General features: G+C 41.4%; 2 protein-coding genes across 2 annotated transcripts; one reads left to right on the plus strand and one right to left on the minus strand.

The window, feature by feature from the left end:
* Positions 1 to 837: 837 nt before the first annotated feature.
* Positions 838 to 6,997, plus strand: LOC127644386 (small integral membrane protein 28-like). The gene is made up of 2 exons (XM_052127529.1): positions 838 to 1,061; positions 5,432 to 6,997. Exons 1-2 carry the CDS (start codon positions 957 to 959, stop codon positions 5,849 to 5,851), a joined length of 525 nt encoding a protein of 174 aa, XP_051983489.1. The 5' UTR covers positions 838 to 956; the 3' UTR covers positions 5,852 to 6,997.
* Positions 6,998 to 13,331: 6,334 nt separating this feature from the next.
* On the minus strand, positions 13,332 to 18,911 carry LOC127644283 (circumsporozoite protein-like). The gene is made up of 6 exons (XM_052127400.1): positions 18,796 to 18,911; positions 16,632 to 16,827; positions 14,933 to 15,811; positions 14,697 to 14,757; positions 14,155 to 14,205; positions 13,332 to 13,857 (listed from the first exon to the last, which is right to left on the minus strand). Exons 1-6 carry the CDS (start codon positions 18,859 to 18,861, stop codon positions 13,788 to 13,790), a joined length of 1,323 nt encoding a protein of 440 aa, XP_051983360.1. The 5' UTR covers positions 18,862 to 18,911; the 3' UTR covers positions 13,332 to 13,787.
* Between the last annotated feature and the right edge of the window lie 412 nt (positions 18,912 to 19,323).

Genomic DNA, 19,323 nt, shown 5'->3' on the forward strand with positions numbered 1-19,323 from the left:
CCCTCCAGAACAACCTGGAGTTAAGTGCCTTACTCAAGGACACAATGGTGGTGGCTGTGGGGTTAGAACCAGTGACCTTCTGATTAACAGCCCTGTGCTTTAGCCACTACGCCAACACTCATGTGCAAATGTCGATGAGCCAGAATCAGTATTTATTTTCTAAGTTTGAAGAGGGACCTCCTAAACCATTACTAAATCAAATGTACTAAGCGTGATAACCAGCTTTAGTCCTGATACGACTATTACAGTGATGCTGATTTAAGTTTTAAGAGTGATTGATTATAGCTTATCTCAAATACCCTGGCAATCATTTCACAATACCAACCAACCAGACTAATGCACAGAGCTCTGTTGAACTTTTCCAGTTCTTTCTTGAACTCTTCCAAAGCAATTCTGGCTCTTAAGTCAACAGCTGCTTGCCTTAACCATTCCTTACACATTGATATTCACACACACTCACATTCACATGAATGTTCTCATGACATCTGGTGACTGCAGCGATATCATCGCACACGCTCCACGTGCCCAGTTTGAATGCACAGAAAATGTCCCGCCCATTTCTGCCACCGTTAGAAACGGCAGTAGCATTTAAACTGGGTTGATTGACAGCTCAAAGAGGCTCTTTCCTAGTCTCCTCAATCCCTGTTCACATTTTAATAAATATAGGCCAGCTGTGCGCATCACAAATCCCACACGGATTGCCTTTCTGTCTCCCTTCGCCCTGCGCCATTGGCTGACCGCTGGCCTGATTTCAACTGATCTACATGTGCGAGCATGTGAGACAGTACTTAACACACACATTCTGACTGTCTCACACACACAACACACACTCTCAGTTAAGAGACAAAATGCAGATGTTCTGTCGCAGTACTCTTTAGATAGCAGCTGGTCTGTCTATTTCGTTTATTGAGCGTGCACTCGTCTCAACCACCCTAAAGTTCTTGATTTCAGTCAGAATGCGCAGATTACTGGACAGCAGCTGGATAAAGTTTGGACCGGCTGGTAGGGATGATTGGGTGTCAGGGTCTCCATCACCGCCTACAATGGAAAAACAGCTACAGGTTAGTGATCAATCCGATTCAACAAGACTATAGTCGTTCTTTGACAGAATAGGACAGAAGACACAGATAGCTAAAACAACTGCAGTAATCATAAAGAATGAATAGTGGGGTCCAAAAGTTTGAGACCACCAGTGAAAATGCTTCAATAGCTTTTACTAATTTAATTATTTTTAATAAAAAGATATTTTATATATGAAATTATTATTTTTAAATAAAGTCAAATATAATTATAATAATATTATGCATTGCATATTGTTTAATATATATATATATATATATATATATATATATATATATATATATATATATATATATTAGGGCTACCAATCGATTAAAATTGTATTTAATTAATTACATGGTGACCCGATTAATTAATCGCATATACAAATATGTGCTGAGAAAGCCCCTCAATAATTAAACATATAATGATGAAATAATTATACTGTTTTTTTTATATATATTTACAAATTGCGTCATAAAAATAAAATGTTTAGGTCACTGTGTCAAGTTAAATATGGTTTAATACTTATAACACAACATTTGTGCTCCATCAAGTGTTTAGAACACAAGAAGGTAACGCATGTTTGTGTTGTTTTGTTCACTGTATAAACTGTGTGTTGCTCATACAGCTGAAGTTTCACTTACTGCCCCCTGGAATAAACAGGTGGTACTACAAGCTTACATTTCTCAGGAATCTTCCCTGAAGTAGCACCAATACAATTTTGCACTACTTTTGAGATTTTAGGTTATTTAGATCTTATTTAAATGTACATTTTTCAATTTCACAATCATTTACAAATGTAAATAAGCAACTTCACTACAGTAAAACTCTACTCATGCAAATGTGTCATGTATTGGGGCAGATCTGCTGCCATCTGGTGAGAAAAAGAAAAAGAACATGACTTGAAAATCATGTTGTGACCATAACAGCCAAGCAGTACAGCTGCAGAGTTCATCATTGGAGTCAAGCGATTGTTCCAGGGGCTCATGAACCGTTTAGCATTTCGCCATGATGCTGCCACAGAATGAACTGTGAGCAATGCCCAAGAGGCCACATTTATAACTCAGAGCTGTGGGAAAGTTTCTTTGTTACCATAACAAAAAAGTGCAATGTTTTGTCTGGAAGGCACTTAACCAAATATACTGGGGTCAGACTCAGATATTTTTGTGCACATGTGTGTGTGAGCGTGTATTTATCACTTTGTGGGGACCAAATGTCCCCATAAGGATAGTAAAACCCGAAATTTTTGACCTTGTGGGGACATTTTGTCAGTCCCCATGAGGAAAACAGCTTATAAATCATACTAAATTATGTTTTTTGAAAAGGTAAAAATGCAGAAAGTTTTCTGTGAGGGTTAGGTTTAGGGGTAGGGTTAGGTTTAGGGGATAGAATATAAAGTTTGTACAGTATAAAAACCATTATGTCTATGGAAAGTCCCCATAAAACATGGAAACACAACATGTGTGTGTGTGTGTGTGTGTGTGTGTGTGTGTGTGTGTGTGTGTGTGTGTGTGTGTGTGTGTGTGTGTGTGTGAGAAAGACCCATTTATTTCTCTCTCTCTCTGTGTGTGACATCCATTAATTACTCTCTCTCTCTCTCTCTCTCTCTCTCTCTCTCTCTCTCTCTCTGTGTGTGTACATGTTTTTTTACATAAGGATAGTAAAACCTGAGATCACTTTCCTTGTGGGGCCCAGCTAGAGGTCCCCATGAGGGAAATGGCTTATTAAACATACTAGACAATGTTTTTTTTTTTAATGTAAAAATGCAAAAAGGTTTCTGTGAGGGTTAGGGGATTGAAATTATCATTAGGTCTGTATAAAATGCATGGAAGTCTATGGGGAGTCCCTACAATGATATAAAAACAAGTGTGTGTGTGTGTGTGTGTGTGTGTGTGTGTGTGTGTGTGTGTGTGTGTGTGTGTGTGAATCTTTGCACTCTGGATGTTTTAAAGTCTCACCCCTTCATTTCTGTGTGTGTATGTTCATCATTGTATTCAACACACATAAAAAAACAAATTGCTCTGTGTTAGGGTCTTTCCCATTCGTTTCCTTTGGTCTTTCATTTTGATCGCTAACAGGCAAGGTGTCACATTTCTTTTATGACCACTTAGACTCATCGAATGAAGTCCAATGTTTTTTATTTATTTTTTTAAATTTCAGATTGCATATCTAAATAAAGTCACCAAGTTTTGAACCACTCAGATTGAGGAAACCATTTTTTATTAAAAAATAAATAAAATAATGAAATCGGTCAAAAATGATTGAACAGCCTAGAAGGGTTAATTGATTAAAACTTTTAATTTCATATGTTTCCATTTAATATTAAATTAGAGACACAGATAGCTAAAACAATTGCAGTAATCTCAAAGAATGAATAGTGGGGTCCAAAAGTCTGAGACCACCACTTGTCAAGGGGTGGGATATATTAGGCAGCAAGTGAACAGTCAGTTCTTGAATTTCAAGAATGGGCAAGCGTAAGGATCTGAGCGACTTTGACAAGGGCCGAATCGTGATGGCTAGACGACTTGGTCAGAGCATCTCCAAAACGGCAGTTCTTGTGGGGTGTTCCTGGTATGCAGCGGTTATACCTACCAAAAGTGGTTCAAGGAAGGACAACAGGGTCAAACAGGGTCATGAGCACCCAAGGCTCGTTGATGCACGTGGGGAGCGAAGGTCTGATCCCACAGAAGAGCTGCTGCAGCACAAGTTGCTGAAAAGCTTAACGCTGACCGTGATAGAAAGGTGTCAGAACACACAGTGCATCACAGATTGCTGTGTATGTGGCTGCATAGTCACAGACCGGTCAGAGTGCCCACGCTGACCCCTGCCACTGCCGAAAGAGCCTACAATGGGCACGTGAGCATCAGAACTGGACCATGGATTAATGGAAGATGGCAGGCTGGCGGAGGCATCTTGAAGCACTGGGCAATGTTCTGCTGGGAAACCTTGAGTCCTGGCATTCATGTGGATGTTACTTTGACATGTACCACCTACCTAAACATAGTTGCAGGCCAGGTACACCCCTTCATGGCAATGGTGTTCCCTGTTGGCAGTGGCCTCTTTCAGCAGGATAATGCGTCCCGCCACACTGCACACATTGTTCAGGAATGGTTTGAGGAACATGATGAAGAGTTCAAGGTGTTGACCTGGCCTCCAAATCCCCCAGGTCTCATTCTGATTGGGCATCTATGAGATTTGCTGGCCCAACAAGTCCAATCCATGGAGGCTCCTCCTCACAACTTACAGGACTTGAAGGATCTGCCGCTGCCAGATACCACAGGACACCTTCAGAGGTCTGTGGAGTCCATGCTTCAATGGGTCAGATCAGTTTTACTGGCCCGAGGGGGACCTACATGATATTAGGAAGGTGGATTTAATGTTGTGGCCGATCAGTATATATATATATATTTGAGAATGTTCCAGAGAACATCTTGTGTGCCCACTGTATGTTTGAAAGGGAAACTGCTGTCCTGAAATTCATTGCCTTGAACAGTTGCAGTACGGTTCTCAAGTTTTCATTGTGATCTCAAATATGGGTTTGGCATGAACAAGGGTGGTTTAAAGGACGAAAATATCTAATCTAGCTGAAAAGCAGCTTTAAGTGATTAGTGCTTGTAAAACGGTGGAAGCAGCAGATTTTGGGAGGCGCTCCGGTAACGGTGAAGGTCCATGCAGGCTCTCCAAGGACATCAGTTCTTTTGGAAAACACTTATATTTATTTGCCCTTGAAAGCTCTTTGTGTTTTTAAGAATTTCATATGAAGCAAGTTTAAAAAATCCAAACCACTGAAACTGTTTTAAAGCATTTATCGTAACATTCATGAGTGGATATCTTGCTCTACCTTCTCCTGAGATTCTTCTTATGAACTCTTTTTCACTTTAGAGGATTCTTGAGTTCAAGAGCACACATAAATGACCCAGACGTCTATTTGATGTGTGTGTTTACATCTGGAAGATGTTTTAACATTGTTTGCTCATGTGCAAGACATTCATCAGATGTATTTGAGATGTTTATGATTTAGTTTGTTTGTTAATCTGATGTTTTTAAGATGTTTAGCAGATGTTAATTAGATGCTGATGCTTTCCAGACGAAAAGATCTAAAACAGACGTCTCAGAGATGTGCGTGTGCTATCTGGGTTGGTTTCTGGCTTCTTCAAAGCACCAGTGCACAAATGGTTTTCTAAAAAACTTGAGAATTAAAAGGTCTTTGTGGAACTAAAAGGTTCTCAGGCTGAAAACCCTCAATGTAAAATGTTTTAATCAATATGTTGCAACACTGTCTTTGAATCAGAAGTTATCATTTCAAATGTTACGTATTATTAAATTACGAGCACTGAAGTGACAAAAACTTTTGTTTACGTCCTTATAGGGTTACCACTGGAACGAGCTTTCTGCAGAAAACGAAGCAAAATCAGAGATTATCCTGTACATCGCCCTTCCACTCACCACGCTCCTTGTTTTCAGTGTCGTGTTCGTCGTCCTTTACCGAAGATTCAGGCAGAACAAGCTCGGACTGTCCAGCATCACGCTGGACCTTCAAGATCCGGAGCGCAACGCCGAGATTCTCTCGTCACTCACCAGGAACGCGGAACGGTTGAACAGCACCAGCTCGGACATGTCGGACGGGGTCTTCCTCATGGTGTACCTCCCGCCGCCCTACGAGGAAACTCTGACGAAGATCACGCGGGCTGCGAGCCTCACCAGCGGTAAAGATGTGGAGTCCATCAAGATCGAAGACCTCGAAGCCAAACTGTGTCCTGAGCTCAAGGCAAGAGGGGATTATGTCTAAGAGAAGACTAGATGTACCTAAAACCGTTTGCTCATTTTTGATACCAATTCCAGCATCTTTGATTACAATTCCAGCATTACTCGGAGAGGAATAAGTGAAGATCATCCTGGCATCAAGAGATGTAGGGGAGACTGGGGCAAGTTGTCACACGGTGATATTGAAGGTCTCCGTTTCCTCAACCGTACAAACGCTTGTGTTCTCCAGCAGTGGCCATCTTGGTTTCAAATACCGAGTCTTAAAATAAGATTACTTTAGATTAATTCTATTCTCCAAACTAAAACCACAATTTCTTCATATTTTGTAGGCTAATAGCTAATATTGAGCTAATTGAGCCTACTTTAAATCTCAAGTGTTATTGGGGCAAAAAGGTCAGATGCATTTTTAAATTCCCGCAAGTAGTCACGTACGTTTTTTATGTTAAAATTTTATATGATTTATTAACTATAATACATGTTGGCCAAAAGAAGGTTTTTTCTATCTTACCTTTCCCATTTTGCTGTTTTTGATTTTGCTATTTAAATTTGGCTAAGAAGCCTATAACAGGCCATATAATGGCTGGTGACAATTTACACCATATAGTGTGACAACATGTCACAACAGGTCAATGGGTGTTCAATTAAATGTATCTTTTTTATTGTTTACTGGATATCAACCCTGGAAATCTTCTGTAGATTTTTTAAGAGTAAAAATTGTGACAACAAGCCTCTGTCTCCTCTATATTGAAGACATTTTAAATTTAAGTTTGCATGTACTTTCAGAGACTAAACATCCACTGTTCACGATGTTTACTCTGTACTTAATACTGCTATACCCTGAAATTTTATATTGTGAACTAAACATTTTATGCACTGTTTTGAGAATAAAAAACCATTGTGCTTTTTCTGTTTTTAGAAAACAATAGGCTATAATATAAGAAGTAATCACCATGTGTCATGTTTTACTTTGGATTAGCCTTTAGGCCTAGTTAGACATGCAGTAACCACGATTAGCAGAGATTAGTTAAGAACCAACAATAATGAATGATGTCGATTTTTTTACTTTATGTACGATTGCATCAGCCAGCCTAGCACAATCACGACAGGTTTGTATCATGAATGTAGATTTGCATTAAGCTTCACCTTTAAAGTATTTCTAATAAAGACCATATTAAAGACAGCAAAGTGCCATTGAACTTTTTTGTCTACTTGCTGTTCACAGACAGTGGCGCCCAGTTGTTTTCATGATATCAGCGCCACAACTCGACCATCTTTAGTTCATTTACAGTAGCACTAGTGGTCGATGTTGACTTAATTATACTCGCTGTGTGGAATAGCTTACATGCCGTACTACTTACAGCATACTGACAGTGCCTTATATATTGTAGGCTAATATTATTTTCTAAAAATAGTACGTAAAACAAACACAATGCAATATGCAACAATAAACATCTCATGCTGCTTTTATGTGCTTTCAGAATTATCGTAAGTATGAGTTTCCTACTCGAAAGTTGTACATGAATGACCTCTCATGTCATAATTATGACTGGGAAACTCTGAGATCAAGTTGTATATTTAAATTTTATATAAATATGTAACGGGAGCCAAGTTATATGTAGTGCAACTCAAGAGCCTTTAGCCTTTAGCCTCCTTGTTAGAGCACCCGCCTCCCACGCCGCAGACCTAGGTTCGAGTCCCGTATGGAACGGGTAGAACAAGAGTGTCACATATATATATATATATATATTTACACTATATCACTCTTGGGAGCCGGATTAAATATTGCATCAAAAAAGTGTGCTTAAAAAAATGCAGTTGATATTATTATAGCTCATTCATCCCACTAGAAATGGAAAATTTGAGGATCCAGTACTAAGTTGAGGTATTAAACTCTGAATGGCACATGGCTGATCGGCTCTTTGATTTTGTTAGCCAATCAGATCGCTGACATGTGATATGTCAAGCCAATCAGTTCACACCGTGTACGCTGATAGGTCCTTTGATGTGTAATCAACATGTGTACTCTCTCTTTGCACAACATTTAAATTTGCTCAGTTAGCAGGTAAGAACGTTTTCTCTGAAACCCTCCACCTCCCCAGCACCACCTGTCTAGAGCTGCTACAGGGGGGATTGTATTTATTTTGAATTGTCCAGAAGCATGTCATGGTGCATGCTTGATGCAGCATGTCTTGTGTTTTTTCTAATTGTCTAAGCATGTCAACATGCTTAACTCATTATGTCAGTGTACGTTATGTGTTAGCTATTTATTGCAGTCTATACAGTTCACCGAACAAATATTCAACCGAACAAAGAATCACAAGCCAAGAACTGCACTTGAAAAGGTTTTAATGATTCATATAAAACTACCTGGATTCTTTGCTATCTGTACTGAATTGCATTGTTGGTCACTTTGGCAAGAAAGTTAAGACACACAATAAATAAAAGTAAAAGTAGGAGCTTCAGATATCAGCATTCTGTCTAACTGATCCAGATATGGTGAGTATAGGGTTTTTAACAGCCTGCTGAAATATGAAGAAGGCACCACGTTGGCAGCTTTATTGGAGATTCTGTCAAATTAAAGAAAAAATTTTATTAGCCTGTATGCTATTTAAAAACAATGACTCCACTATGCACAGAAGAAGCTACTTTAAATATCTTAATATGTTCACATGCAAACACATACCTGTAGACAAAGACATGTTTAATATTCTATATTAAATTAGAGCTTTAGGTTTATAAACTTACATTATGTGGATGTGTTCAGGATGTAGGGGACTGGGGGTGCTTGTCCTGTTACAGTCAGATTGAATCAAAACAACAATGTATTACCATAATATATTACCGTACATTTAAACACACAAGGCAAAATATGCTACTTAAAAAACAGGATGCAGTATATTATTGATATTATAAAATAATACGGCTTTTATTTAGGTTTTAGGTTGCCATAGTAACAGGATAGTCACAACCAGTGTTGGGTGTAATCTGATTACAAAGTAATAAATTACAGTAATCAAATTACTTTATAGTCCAACAAAGTAGTGTTACGCAGTACATTTAAAATTCTTGTAATCAGATTACAGTTACTCACTTTCCATAAAGTGAATTACATTTAAATGCATAGAAATAAAATAGAATAGAAATATAACTACCAGCCTAAACAAGTGTATGACTCGTGTGTAACAATGAACAAGGAGAAGTTACAATTTTACAGAAGTAAAAGTAATTTGTAGTGGATTACTTTCTTTTAGTATCTTGTCCAACACCGGCCACAACTGCATTTGTGTAAAGGGTGTCAAATTAAATTTTTACTCACGTTGTATTCAAAAGGACCTGGACACAGGCCAAGTCGTCATGGATGTCATCATCAATTAGCTCTTTTAAAAGGATAAAATGATATGCATTTAAGGAAGTGCAGTATTGATATCAGAAAGTGCAAAGAAATGTGCATAGCATGCAAGCTACTCACTGCTGCAGTTCAGGCCGCAGAGGTTCAGGGTAGGAGAAAGCGTTGAGTTGCACGCCACATGGTCACTGAGCTGGAATAGGCCATACAGGGTGCCCGACTCATCATCATATTTATTGCTCTCACTGCTGCCTAAACTTTCTGCAGAGGTTGGTGGAATGACATGACCGGAGGGTCGCCCCTTGTTTTTCCCGTTTCCAGCAGACCGGCCTTTGCGACCTCCATGACCCATTTTTTCATTCTCTGTGCTCGAATCTGTGATCTTCGTGACAGTTCTGGTATTGAAGCCTGTGGTCAGCTGGATATGGCACACAACTGTAAAGAAATTTGTTGAAAAATTATTCTCTTCCAAATATGGGTGTTTCTTTCTTCTACAGAGTCAACATACTGTTGGAGGGTTCAGTATCAGTGTTATGTAAGTGAGACCTAAAGCTCCGGATATGAAGGGCACTCACCCTTAGCCAGCACGGCCGCAGAAGTCGTATGGTTCAGCACACCCGGAGGCAGCGTAAGGGATGTTTCAAGCTGCTGCTTCACCCCACATTTATTCAGAACCACGCTGTCGCCCATCCTGACCACTAGGAATAAAACAACCACAACTGCCAACATCTTAACTTCTGGATAGATGCTCATGATGTCAATGTGTTTGTCTATCAAGGAAATTCTGCAAGTAGAGGACGTCCTTCAGTACCTGTGTAGATACAGACCCGCCAGTCCCCCTGAGATGCGCTATCTGTTACACCTCATATGCGTCAGAGGTTTGAAGTTTAAACTATTTTGTGTCTGTGTGTAGGCGAATTTATTGTACTTTACGTGCAGTTTGAAGAAACTGGGTTGCACACCTTTCTAAGAATTTAGAAAACACAATGGCCATTCTGAAGTGTCTTTGCTTTAAAGAAGATCAGATGTCATTAAAGGTTATTTGACCATATGGATTTGAGAGGAGGACGATATTAGGAACACGAGACAATGCTGGGAGGAGATTGCAATGAAACGTGCAATTGGACACAGGTATTGTTGGGTGTAATCTGATTACAAAGCAATTAGTTACTGTAATCCAATTACTTTTAAGGTCAAAAAGTATTCAGATTAGTAATCAGATTACAGTTACTAATTTTCAATTAAGTGAATAACTTTTAAGTACATTACTTGGGTTACACGTATTTCTAAAACATATTTCTCAACACTAGATGTTGAGATGATGCACAGAGGCTCCGCTTCGGGATAAAGCATTGGGTATTCCACCAGAACCAACACAAAGTGGTCTGCTCTAATGGCCTGACGAGGTCCATACCAATTTGTTCGAAGGGGACCCAATCAAAGGAAGGGGGTGCAATGGCACTCTTGGGGTGGCTGGTGGATTCACCAGCTGACATTAACGGCATGCCTCACACCATCTGCGAAGATCCACATGAATGCCTGGCCAATAGAAATGGGACTTTAGATAGTTCAGTGTTTTTTCTTGCCCTAAGTGACCCACCATTGGATTAACATGGAATAACATTTCCAGACGGCTCTTAATAATCAAAATCGATCCTTGATAATCGAAAAATACGGATATTCGAGTGCAATGTCTGGCTGGAGACGTTGACCATCAATCACTTTCACATGCATAAGGGTCTCGTCTCTTTCACGTGCATAAGGGTCTCGTCTCGCATCTGCTCCAGAGGGAAATCCCCTGCAGGGAATCCACTAAGGGCTGGGGAAGTCGGCACTTCCCCTTCCCTTACGTCATCCTGACGTGGAGCTGACGGAGTTGGGTTTCCCCAGACAGCAGCGGCAGCAGTTGGACTGCCCACTGTGAGCACGGTTAACACCGGGCTCTGGCCGTGTGCTCGAAGAGTTCCAGGAAGGCCTCCAGGCCGTCCTGTGGTGCCAACTTAGGGAGCATCACATGGGGTCCTGCTGCTGCTGGGGTCGCACTGAAGCCCCTTCCTGGGGCAAGCTCCACAAAACTCACCGTTCCTCCACTTGGGCCTGGAGGAGCACCTCGAAATGCTTCTCCTTCTTGGGGACCTGGTGTTGTGCTTGGTGGATGCTGTCGAGGGACTTGAAGACTTCTTCCAGTGGCGAGGATGTCATGGCAGCGTATACTTCCTCCTTCCCAGGTTTCGGCACCAGTGTGACAGGTTCTTTGCTCTCTTGTAAAGGAGGAAGTGGGAGATGGGAAACAATCCAGCATGTGTCTTTATTTCTCACACAAACTTAAAGAATGCTTTTTAGCTTCAACACAATGACTACACACATGAACACACTGCTGCGTGCAACTCTCTCTTCCCTTCGACGGTCAGGATTGCCATTTAAAATCCCTCTCCACTCTCACTGCAAACACAAAACAGCTGTTATAGGTGATTTCTCACAGGTGTCAATCCTTACCGCACTCACTCTCTCTGCCTCGCTCTCCACAGACATTGCTTGGCCATACCCCCATCACCACAGACCCCCATAAGAAATAGTCAGTATTGTAAGAATAATAGCCTGACCGTCGTTGATATCAGTGATATGAGCAACTCAAATCTCGAATCAATTAAAATTAGAAATAAAATGACGATATGTCTTCACGTCTTTGAGACAGACCAGAGATGAGGAGCTCATAGCTATGATAAAAGTATGGATACAAAAACGCATTCGATGTGAACGGCCCCTTTTACGTCAGGTGGTTTGCATGTCTTACATCACTTAAAGGTGCTGTTGTTTTTACAAGGCTTCTATGGAGACCACAACCAGAAAACAGTCCTGGGGCAATCAGAACAATCATGGCACCTCCCACACTTACAAAAATCGAGAGTTCACTGCAAATTTGCGGAAAACTTGTGGCGAATTGTCCATTGTTGCCAAAGGTTTGCTGCAGGTTCAGCACTACCGGTGAAGAGCTGCGAACTTTTGACAAACAAGCAGTGAATCACAAAGATAATGAGTGGAAAATTTGCTGCAAATTTGTGGTTAGTTTGCATCTAGTTTGACAGAGCTCTAGATTTTTTGTAAGGGTTGGTCAGGAACTCTGTGGTTACTGGCTGCATCTAAAAACATCTGATCGATTTTTAAAGGCAGCATAGATGTATCCTTCGCTGCCCATGAAATCCGACAATCCTGTGTATGCAGATCCACAGTGATTGAGCTCAAGAAAGAAAATGGCGGCCCAAGAGGCAGTTAATAGCTATAATAATAAAAGTTTTTTCCCCATTTTTTCCAACCTTTGATTCCATTTCTAGCAAGAAAGTAGTATTGTAGTTATTATATATGTGACGCTCTTGTTCTACCCGCTCCGTACGGGACTCGAACCTAGGTCTCTGACGTGGGAGGCGGGTGCTCTAACAAGGAGGCTAAAGGCTACAGCCTCTAGCGTCAGTCGCTAGTGCACCTCTTGAGGTCAGGAGAGTGAGGTTTACACACTGCACAGCTATCTACCAGCTGGCTCCCGTTACACTCACCCCCTTAAACCTCACTCCCATCCGGGTCACGGCACCAATGTGAGTCCGTACGGGACTCGAACCCATGTCTATGATGTGGGAGGCGGGTGCTCTAACAAGGAGGCTAAAGGCTGCAGCCTCTAGCGTCAGTCGCTACCGTACGGGACTCGAACCTAGGTCTCCGATGTGGGAGGCAGGTGCTCTAACAAGGAGGCTAAAGGCTACAGCCTCTAGCGTCAGTCGCTAGTGCACTTCTTGAGGTCAGGAGAGTGAGGTGTACACACTGCTCAGCTATCCACCAGCTGGCTCCCGTCACATATATACTAGTTTTTAATCTTCAAAACTTGATTAATAGTCCTTGGCCTGTCCAAAACCAGTTTCCAGAGGTACCTTCATGAGCAAACGCTGTCTGTAAAGTCATTGACTGATTATTAGTGGTTAGTCAGGCAACAAGATAGCTACCTTAGGATTCGGACGCAGCCATTGATGTCCAAAAAAGCCATTTTTAGGCTTATGAATTGGCTACTAATTACTAAAGAGTTGTTTTTGGAATTCTCACTACTTATTAAACATGGGCATCTTTTATCATATTAATATATAAAGAAATAAGAACATATCAAGCACTTCAGACGTTTAAATATTTTTAATGATAAAGTGACAGTAGCCTATATAAATTACAATATAGTATCAGTACAGTATGGATACAGTAAAGATAAGAGAGGTTCATGTAAATTGAATACAGAAATTTGGGTTACAACTTGTCTCACAGCACTTTTACAGTATCACAGCAATTAAATAAAGTTTCTTAATGCACAAACGCCCTCTGTTTAGTATCTGTTTGGAGCCTTTAGACGTTTAAATGCACCCAGGTCCCACCACCATCATAATAACCCAATCACGATTCAATCTAAAGCAGTCACCATGGACAATCAGACTGAGGACATCGTTACTCTGTAGTTCACTGGTACTTCTGCAGTATTATACGAGATCAGAAGAGTAAAATAATGGTGTGTTATGGTCAGCAGCAGGGGGAAGCTGTCTGATCTGGAGTGTTGTTTGGTTTATTCGTGGGGCCATTGGATGTTTTAAGCACACTCAGCAAAGTACTGAGAGGGAACGACAGATCGACACTCCTTCACCAAGAGCGTATCCAACCTGTAACACAACAAAGACAGTCAACACTTCAAGACTTCAGGCCTTAATTCTCTAATGCAGGTACATTTGAGTGTATTGCTGACTGTATACAAGCAGTATTAACATGTTAGCTCACAGAATATATGTGGGTATCTACAGTATCACATAACACACAGTTGTTATATCAGTTCTTGAACTATGGTATAACTATGGTCTTATATTCAATAAATGTTATTTTACTGGTTATTCTTAACATTTATTGAGTATACATAATTTGTAAAATTATAAAGAGCCATATGATCATTATTTTCAACTTACGCATTAGGAGGAGGAGTAAAACCGGAGGGTTTCTCATTGGGTTTTGGTTTCCTGTTAAGAAATAAAACATAGAGATGAGTCATTAATGTAATAGTTGCTATAAATAAATTTCTATCGGGAAGACACGCAGGTTTGAGTGGAGTTTGAGATGCCATTTATTTTATAGATGTAAAACGGGAGGTGATGTCTCTCTCTTTGGCGTAGGCCCCGTCCAGCAGTCCGAGGGAGTTGTACCCGGAACCGTCATGTCCTGCCGGGGATAGGAGGCAGGGGCGAGGAGCCTAACCCCTGCGGGACAGGGCTTAACTGGTGGTGGTGGGGTGGTGGAGGTTGCAGTGTTAGCACACCGAAACAGCAATGTGATAGATGGTGAGCGGACTTATAAAGCAATGGCTTACGTGCGATTGGCTAGGAGTTATCCAGCTAATGATGTGATGGTGTGCACCTGCTGGTCTTCCCGCTAGAACTACGCTCCGCTTCCATTTCTATTTAGTTTAATTTCTAAAGTGTGTGTGTGTGTGTGTGTGTGTGTGTGTACTTACACGCTGCTAAACAGGGTCTTCAGGCAGGCAATGTCATCCACGATGTCATCATCAATCAAAGCTTTTTGGGGGGGAAAAATCAAAGCCTTAATTTATGTTTCTATACATTTACAGAATTCACTGTTTCTTGCAATTTGCTTTCAGTTCGGACAGGCAAAGTACTGGAAAATTGTTGTGTTGCAACTGGTCAAGACAAAGTGCTGTGATTAATTAGAATTTTTTTCTCTCAAACTCACCAGTGCAGTTCATTTTGCAAACATTGAGAGATGGCACCTTGCCGGAATCACAGGCCAAATGCTCACTGAGCTGAAACACTCCAAACAGATTTGAGACTGTGGGCAACTTTGGCTCGTTCACTTCACGGACACGTCTGTTGGGTTTTCGAGGGGGACCCCGAGGGTGGGCCTCAGGGGGACTTTGAGGTGGAGCTTGTGGTGGGCTTTGAGGTGAGCCTTGAGGTGGTGCTTGAGATGGGCTTTGAGGTGGTGCTTCAGATGTACTTTGAAGTGGAGCTTCACGTTGTCTTCGAGGTGGAGCTTGAGGTGGGCCGTGAGGTGATCCTTCGGCTGGGCCTAGACGTGGGCCATGAGGGGATTCTTGAGGTGGACTTTGAGGTATGCCTTTAGGGAATCCTTGAGGTGGGCCTTGACGTGAGCCTTGAGGAGGGCCATGACGTTCACCTTGAGGTGGGCCTTGAGGGGATCCTTGAGGGAATCCTTGAGGTGGACCTTGAGGGGATCCTTGAGGTGGACCTTGAGGGAATCCTTGAGGTGGGCCTTGAGATGGGCCTTGAGGTGGAGTTTGAGATGGGCCTTGAGGTGGAGTTTGAGATGGGCCTTGAGGAGGAGCTTGACGTCGTCTTCGAGGTGGGCCTTGACGTGGTCCTTTTGGTGGGCCTTGAGGTGGGCCTTGACGTGGTCCTTGTGGTGGGCCTTGACGTGGGCCTTGACGTGGTCCTTGTGGTGGGCCTTGAGGTGGGCCTTGAGGTGATCCTTGAGGTGGACCTTTAGAGGGTCTTTGAGGTAGAGTTTCATTGAGCTGCTTCTCCTCATGGTTGATCGCAATGGCTTTGACCAAGTTGGTGTTGAAAGCTGAAGCGTTTGCTTTGCAGACAACTGACACAGGATGCAATAAATAAATAAACAAATAAAGAGTAAGTAAGAAGGGAGAAGAGAATTTGAAAGAAAAACAGCCTTATCTCATGATAATTTAATGACTGTGGCGACACTTTTGCAAAATGACATAATGTAGTTCATTACATGTATCCCGACAGTTCTGAAGGAAAATCTCCACAGTGTGGCGCTAAAAGCGAGTTAAATGTTCTCCCAAATGAAGGAGGCTTTTAAGGTTAATGCTCTTTTTAGTTTTAAATCAATAAAACCATCCTCCCTAACCCTAAACCTAAACTGAACCGTTAGTGTCATTACAAGCAAATGTGAAATTAAAAATATAATTGCTGAAGCTACCACGTCATTTTGTGGTGCTTCTATGCCACTTTCGGCTCAGGTGTCGACTCTTCAAGACCGTGTCTTGAAGAGTCGACACATGAGCCGAAAGTAGCATTGCTCTTTAAGACTCGTACCCTGGTTCGAGCTTCATAAGTGCAACACTCTTTCAGTTGAGCTATGCCACAATTTGATCATGGTCAAACAAGCCTTTAAATATAGTTGTTATGTGATGCAAACGTTAAAATGTATCACTTTACAAGTCACGCACAGCCGTAAAATTATCATAAGAAAAAAGTAAAAAGATGATAATCTGCAGTTTTGCTGGTGATTTGGGTTAAAAGGAATAAAAGTCATTGTTGTTTTAGCACCTTTAATGTTCATTTAACCAAGAACTGCCTTGATACATCCTGTAAAATGTATTTAGCAAAAATAAGTATAGTGGTGGGATTCTTTGAGACAAGGTTGAAGAAAAAGCTCTGTTACTAACTTGTTGCGATTAAATCGTCTACTGTCATATTGTTTCCCATGGCTGTCAGCTGAAACTGAGCTGCTTCAAGATGAGCCTTCAGCTCACATTTACTCATAACCCGTCCCTCACTCACACTGGACACCACCAGAACCAGAGTCAACACGGCCAACAGCTTCACTGAGAGAACCCTCTCCATCTCTCTCAGGTCTGATATCTGTAGACATAGACATAGCAGCTTATACAAGAGATCAATGACATATATATATATATATATACATACACATACATACACACACATACATAAAAAAAGCGGGGGAGGGGGAGGAACAACAATATATATAGATATAGTAGTGTATACAGGTACAGTAATACGTTTTAGCAATAGGTACAGTCAGGTCCATAAATATTGGGACATCGACACAATTCTAATCTTTTGGCTCTATACACCACCACAATGGATTTGAAATGAAATGAACAAGATGTGCTTTAACTGCAGACTTTCAGCTTTAATTTGAGGGTATTTACATCCAAATCAGGTGAACGGTGTAGGAATTACAACAGTTTGTATATGTGCCTCCCCACCACCGGTCCACCCGATTCCCCTCCCCACCACCTATCCACCCGAACCCCCTCCCCACCACCTATCCACCCGAACCCCCTCCCCACCACCTATCCACCCGAACCCCCTCCCCACCACCGATCCACCCGACTCCCTCCCCACCACCCGATCCACCCGACTCCCCTCCCACCACCGATCCACCCGACTCCCTCCCCACCACCGATCCACCCGACTCCCTCCCCACCACCGATCCACCCGACTCCCCTCCCCACCACCGATCCACCCGACTCCCCTCCCCACCACCGATCCACCCGACTCCCCTCCCCACCACCGATCCACCCGACTCCCTCCCCACCACCGATCCACCCGACTCCCTCCTCACCACCACCGATCCACCCGAACCCCCTCCCCACCACCGATCCACCCGACCCCCTCCCCACCACCGATCCACCCGAACCCCCTCCCCACCACCGATCCACCTGACCCCCCTCCACACCACCTATCCACCCGAACCCCCTCCCCACCACCGATCCACCTGACCCCCCTCCCCACCACCTATCCCCTACCAGCGCATTTAAACACTTTTAAAAAAAATTGTTTATGTTGTGTGTTTCATGCAGAAAATGTTTATAAGTGTCAGTGCAAATGTTAAAATACACTGGTCAATCTCTTTAAGAATCAAGACGGTGAGCTTGTTTAGAAGTAGCGTTGTTTTCATGGTGACTAAGTCACTCACGTCGGAGCGACATCTCAACCACTGCTCAGAGAACACGAACTCAACACTCCAAAATACCCTCCATTTATGCTTTTACTGTGACGTCCAGCAATGCAAGTTGTCATGTGGTTTCTGTTGATGTTTTTTATGATGATCTATGATAAGTGTTGGGTAAGTAACAAAAAAGTAATCCGCTACAAATGACAAATTCTTCTCTAAAATTGTAATCAAAATACTTTACTGATACTACATTACTAATTACTTTACTTTTATGTTACCTTCTAAAGCACTTTTCACAGAAAAGTATTTGTTTTACTGCTCAACGAATTTGAATAATGTCTCACACAGAGGTCACGGTCAAAAGTCCTGATTGTGTGGATTCGCATTAAGATCATTTTGCATCACGAAATTTCGTGTATTTCGCAGATAAACCAATGAAAATAGTCTACCTTGGACCGATTGATGAACTCAGTTGTAAAATGGATTGTAGGACAATAATAAGCTTATAAATTTCAATTATGTGGAAATAAAGCCTTCTGAAGCCACAAATTTGTATTATCCAAAAATAGCTTTACTCATCTATCACAATAATGTAATGTCTGAATTATCTGAATTATTATATTTATTAAATCATATAATTGTAATAATATATATATATAAAATTAATTGTGAATAATTAATAAAATATTATGCAATTAATCACATGCATCTAAATTAGTTGAGAACTGGTACATCCTGTAATTTATTCAATTAAAAAACAATTATCGATTGAAAAAATAATTTTTAACAAATACAAATAAATAATACATTTTCATTATACATTCTTTATTACAATAATTACAAGTAATGCACAGCCAGTGAGCCCCACAATTACAACAGTGCAAAGGTATTGTTATAAAGAGTCTTACCAGACGTTCTGTCGAAATTATATTTGTTCGATGTACAGATGACTGTCCTACTGTACTGTGACCCATCAGCACCAAGACTTATATATGCATGTATTACGTCCTCCTGTAGCTGCACCTGTGCTATTGGTTCGTCCCATCATAGTTAACGATTTGTTTAAATTTGTTTCAACATGTGCCGGAGGAAAATGGACTGGATGACTTCTCCCTCAGACTTTCAACCATCTTAGTGAAGTCTTTAGAGTGCAATGCAATGAAAAATGAGTTAGCATGCATGCTAGTTTCACTTGATCTTGGCCCAGTTCCTAGAAACCCCTTAAGTTAAGAAACTCAACAGGGAACTGACCCTTAAAAACTACTTTCAGTCATGTAATCTAAAATATGCAGGTTGATCTCATCATAGTATTTTTTACAGTGTGTGTTTGCTGCATGAGCATTGAAACTCTGTTCACCTTTAAAACACACACACACACACACACACACTTACAGTACGATTTACAATTCAAATAGTCCGGACATTCATCTACTGCT

The sequence above is a fragment of the Xyrauchen texanus genome, chromosome 5, assembly GCF_025860055.1.
Source record: "Xyrauchen texanus isolate HMW12.3.18 chromosome 5, RBS_HiC_50CHRs, whole genome shotgun sequence".
Taxonomy (NCBI): domain Eukaryota; kingdom Metazoa; phylum Chordata; class Actinopteri; order Cypriniformes; family Catostomidae; genus Xyrauchen; species Xyrauchen texanus.

What these genes read in the sequence shown, in the direction of transcription:
- LOC127644386 (XM_052127529.1), top strand. Translation starts at nt 957, where the DNA reads ATGCGCAGATTACTGGACAGCAGCTGGATAAAGTTTGGACCGGCTGGT. An exon ending in CAATGGAAAAACAGCTACAG is followed by an intron (nt 1,062 to 5,431) that starts GTTAGTGATCAA and finishes ACGTCCTTATAG; the next exon opens with GGTTACCACTGGAACGAGCT.
- LOC127644283 (XM_052127400.1), bottom strand. Translation starts at nt 18,861, where the DNA reads ATGGGTCACAGTACAGTAGGACAGTCATCTGTACATCGAACAAATATA. An exon ending in TAATTTCGACAGAACGTCTG is followed by an intron (nt 16,828 to 18,795) that starts GTAAGACTCTTT and finishes CTATGTCTACAG; the next exon opens with ATATCAGACCTGAGAGAGAT. An exon ending in TTTACTCCTCCTCCTAATGC is followed by an intron (nt 13,858 to 14,154) that starts GTAAGTTGAAAA and finishes GTTGTGTTACAG; the next exon opens with GTTGGATACGCTCTTGGTGA.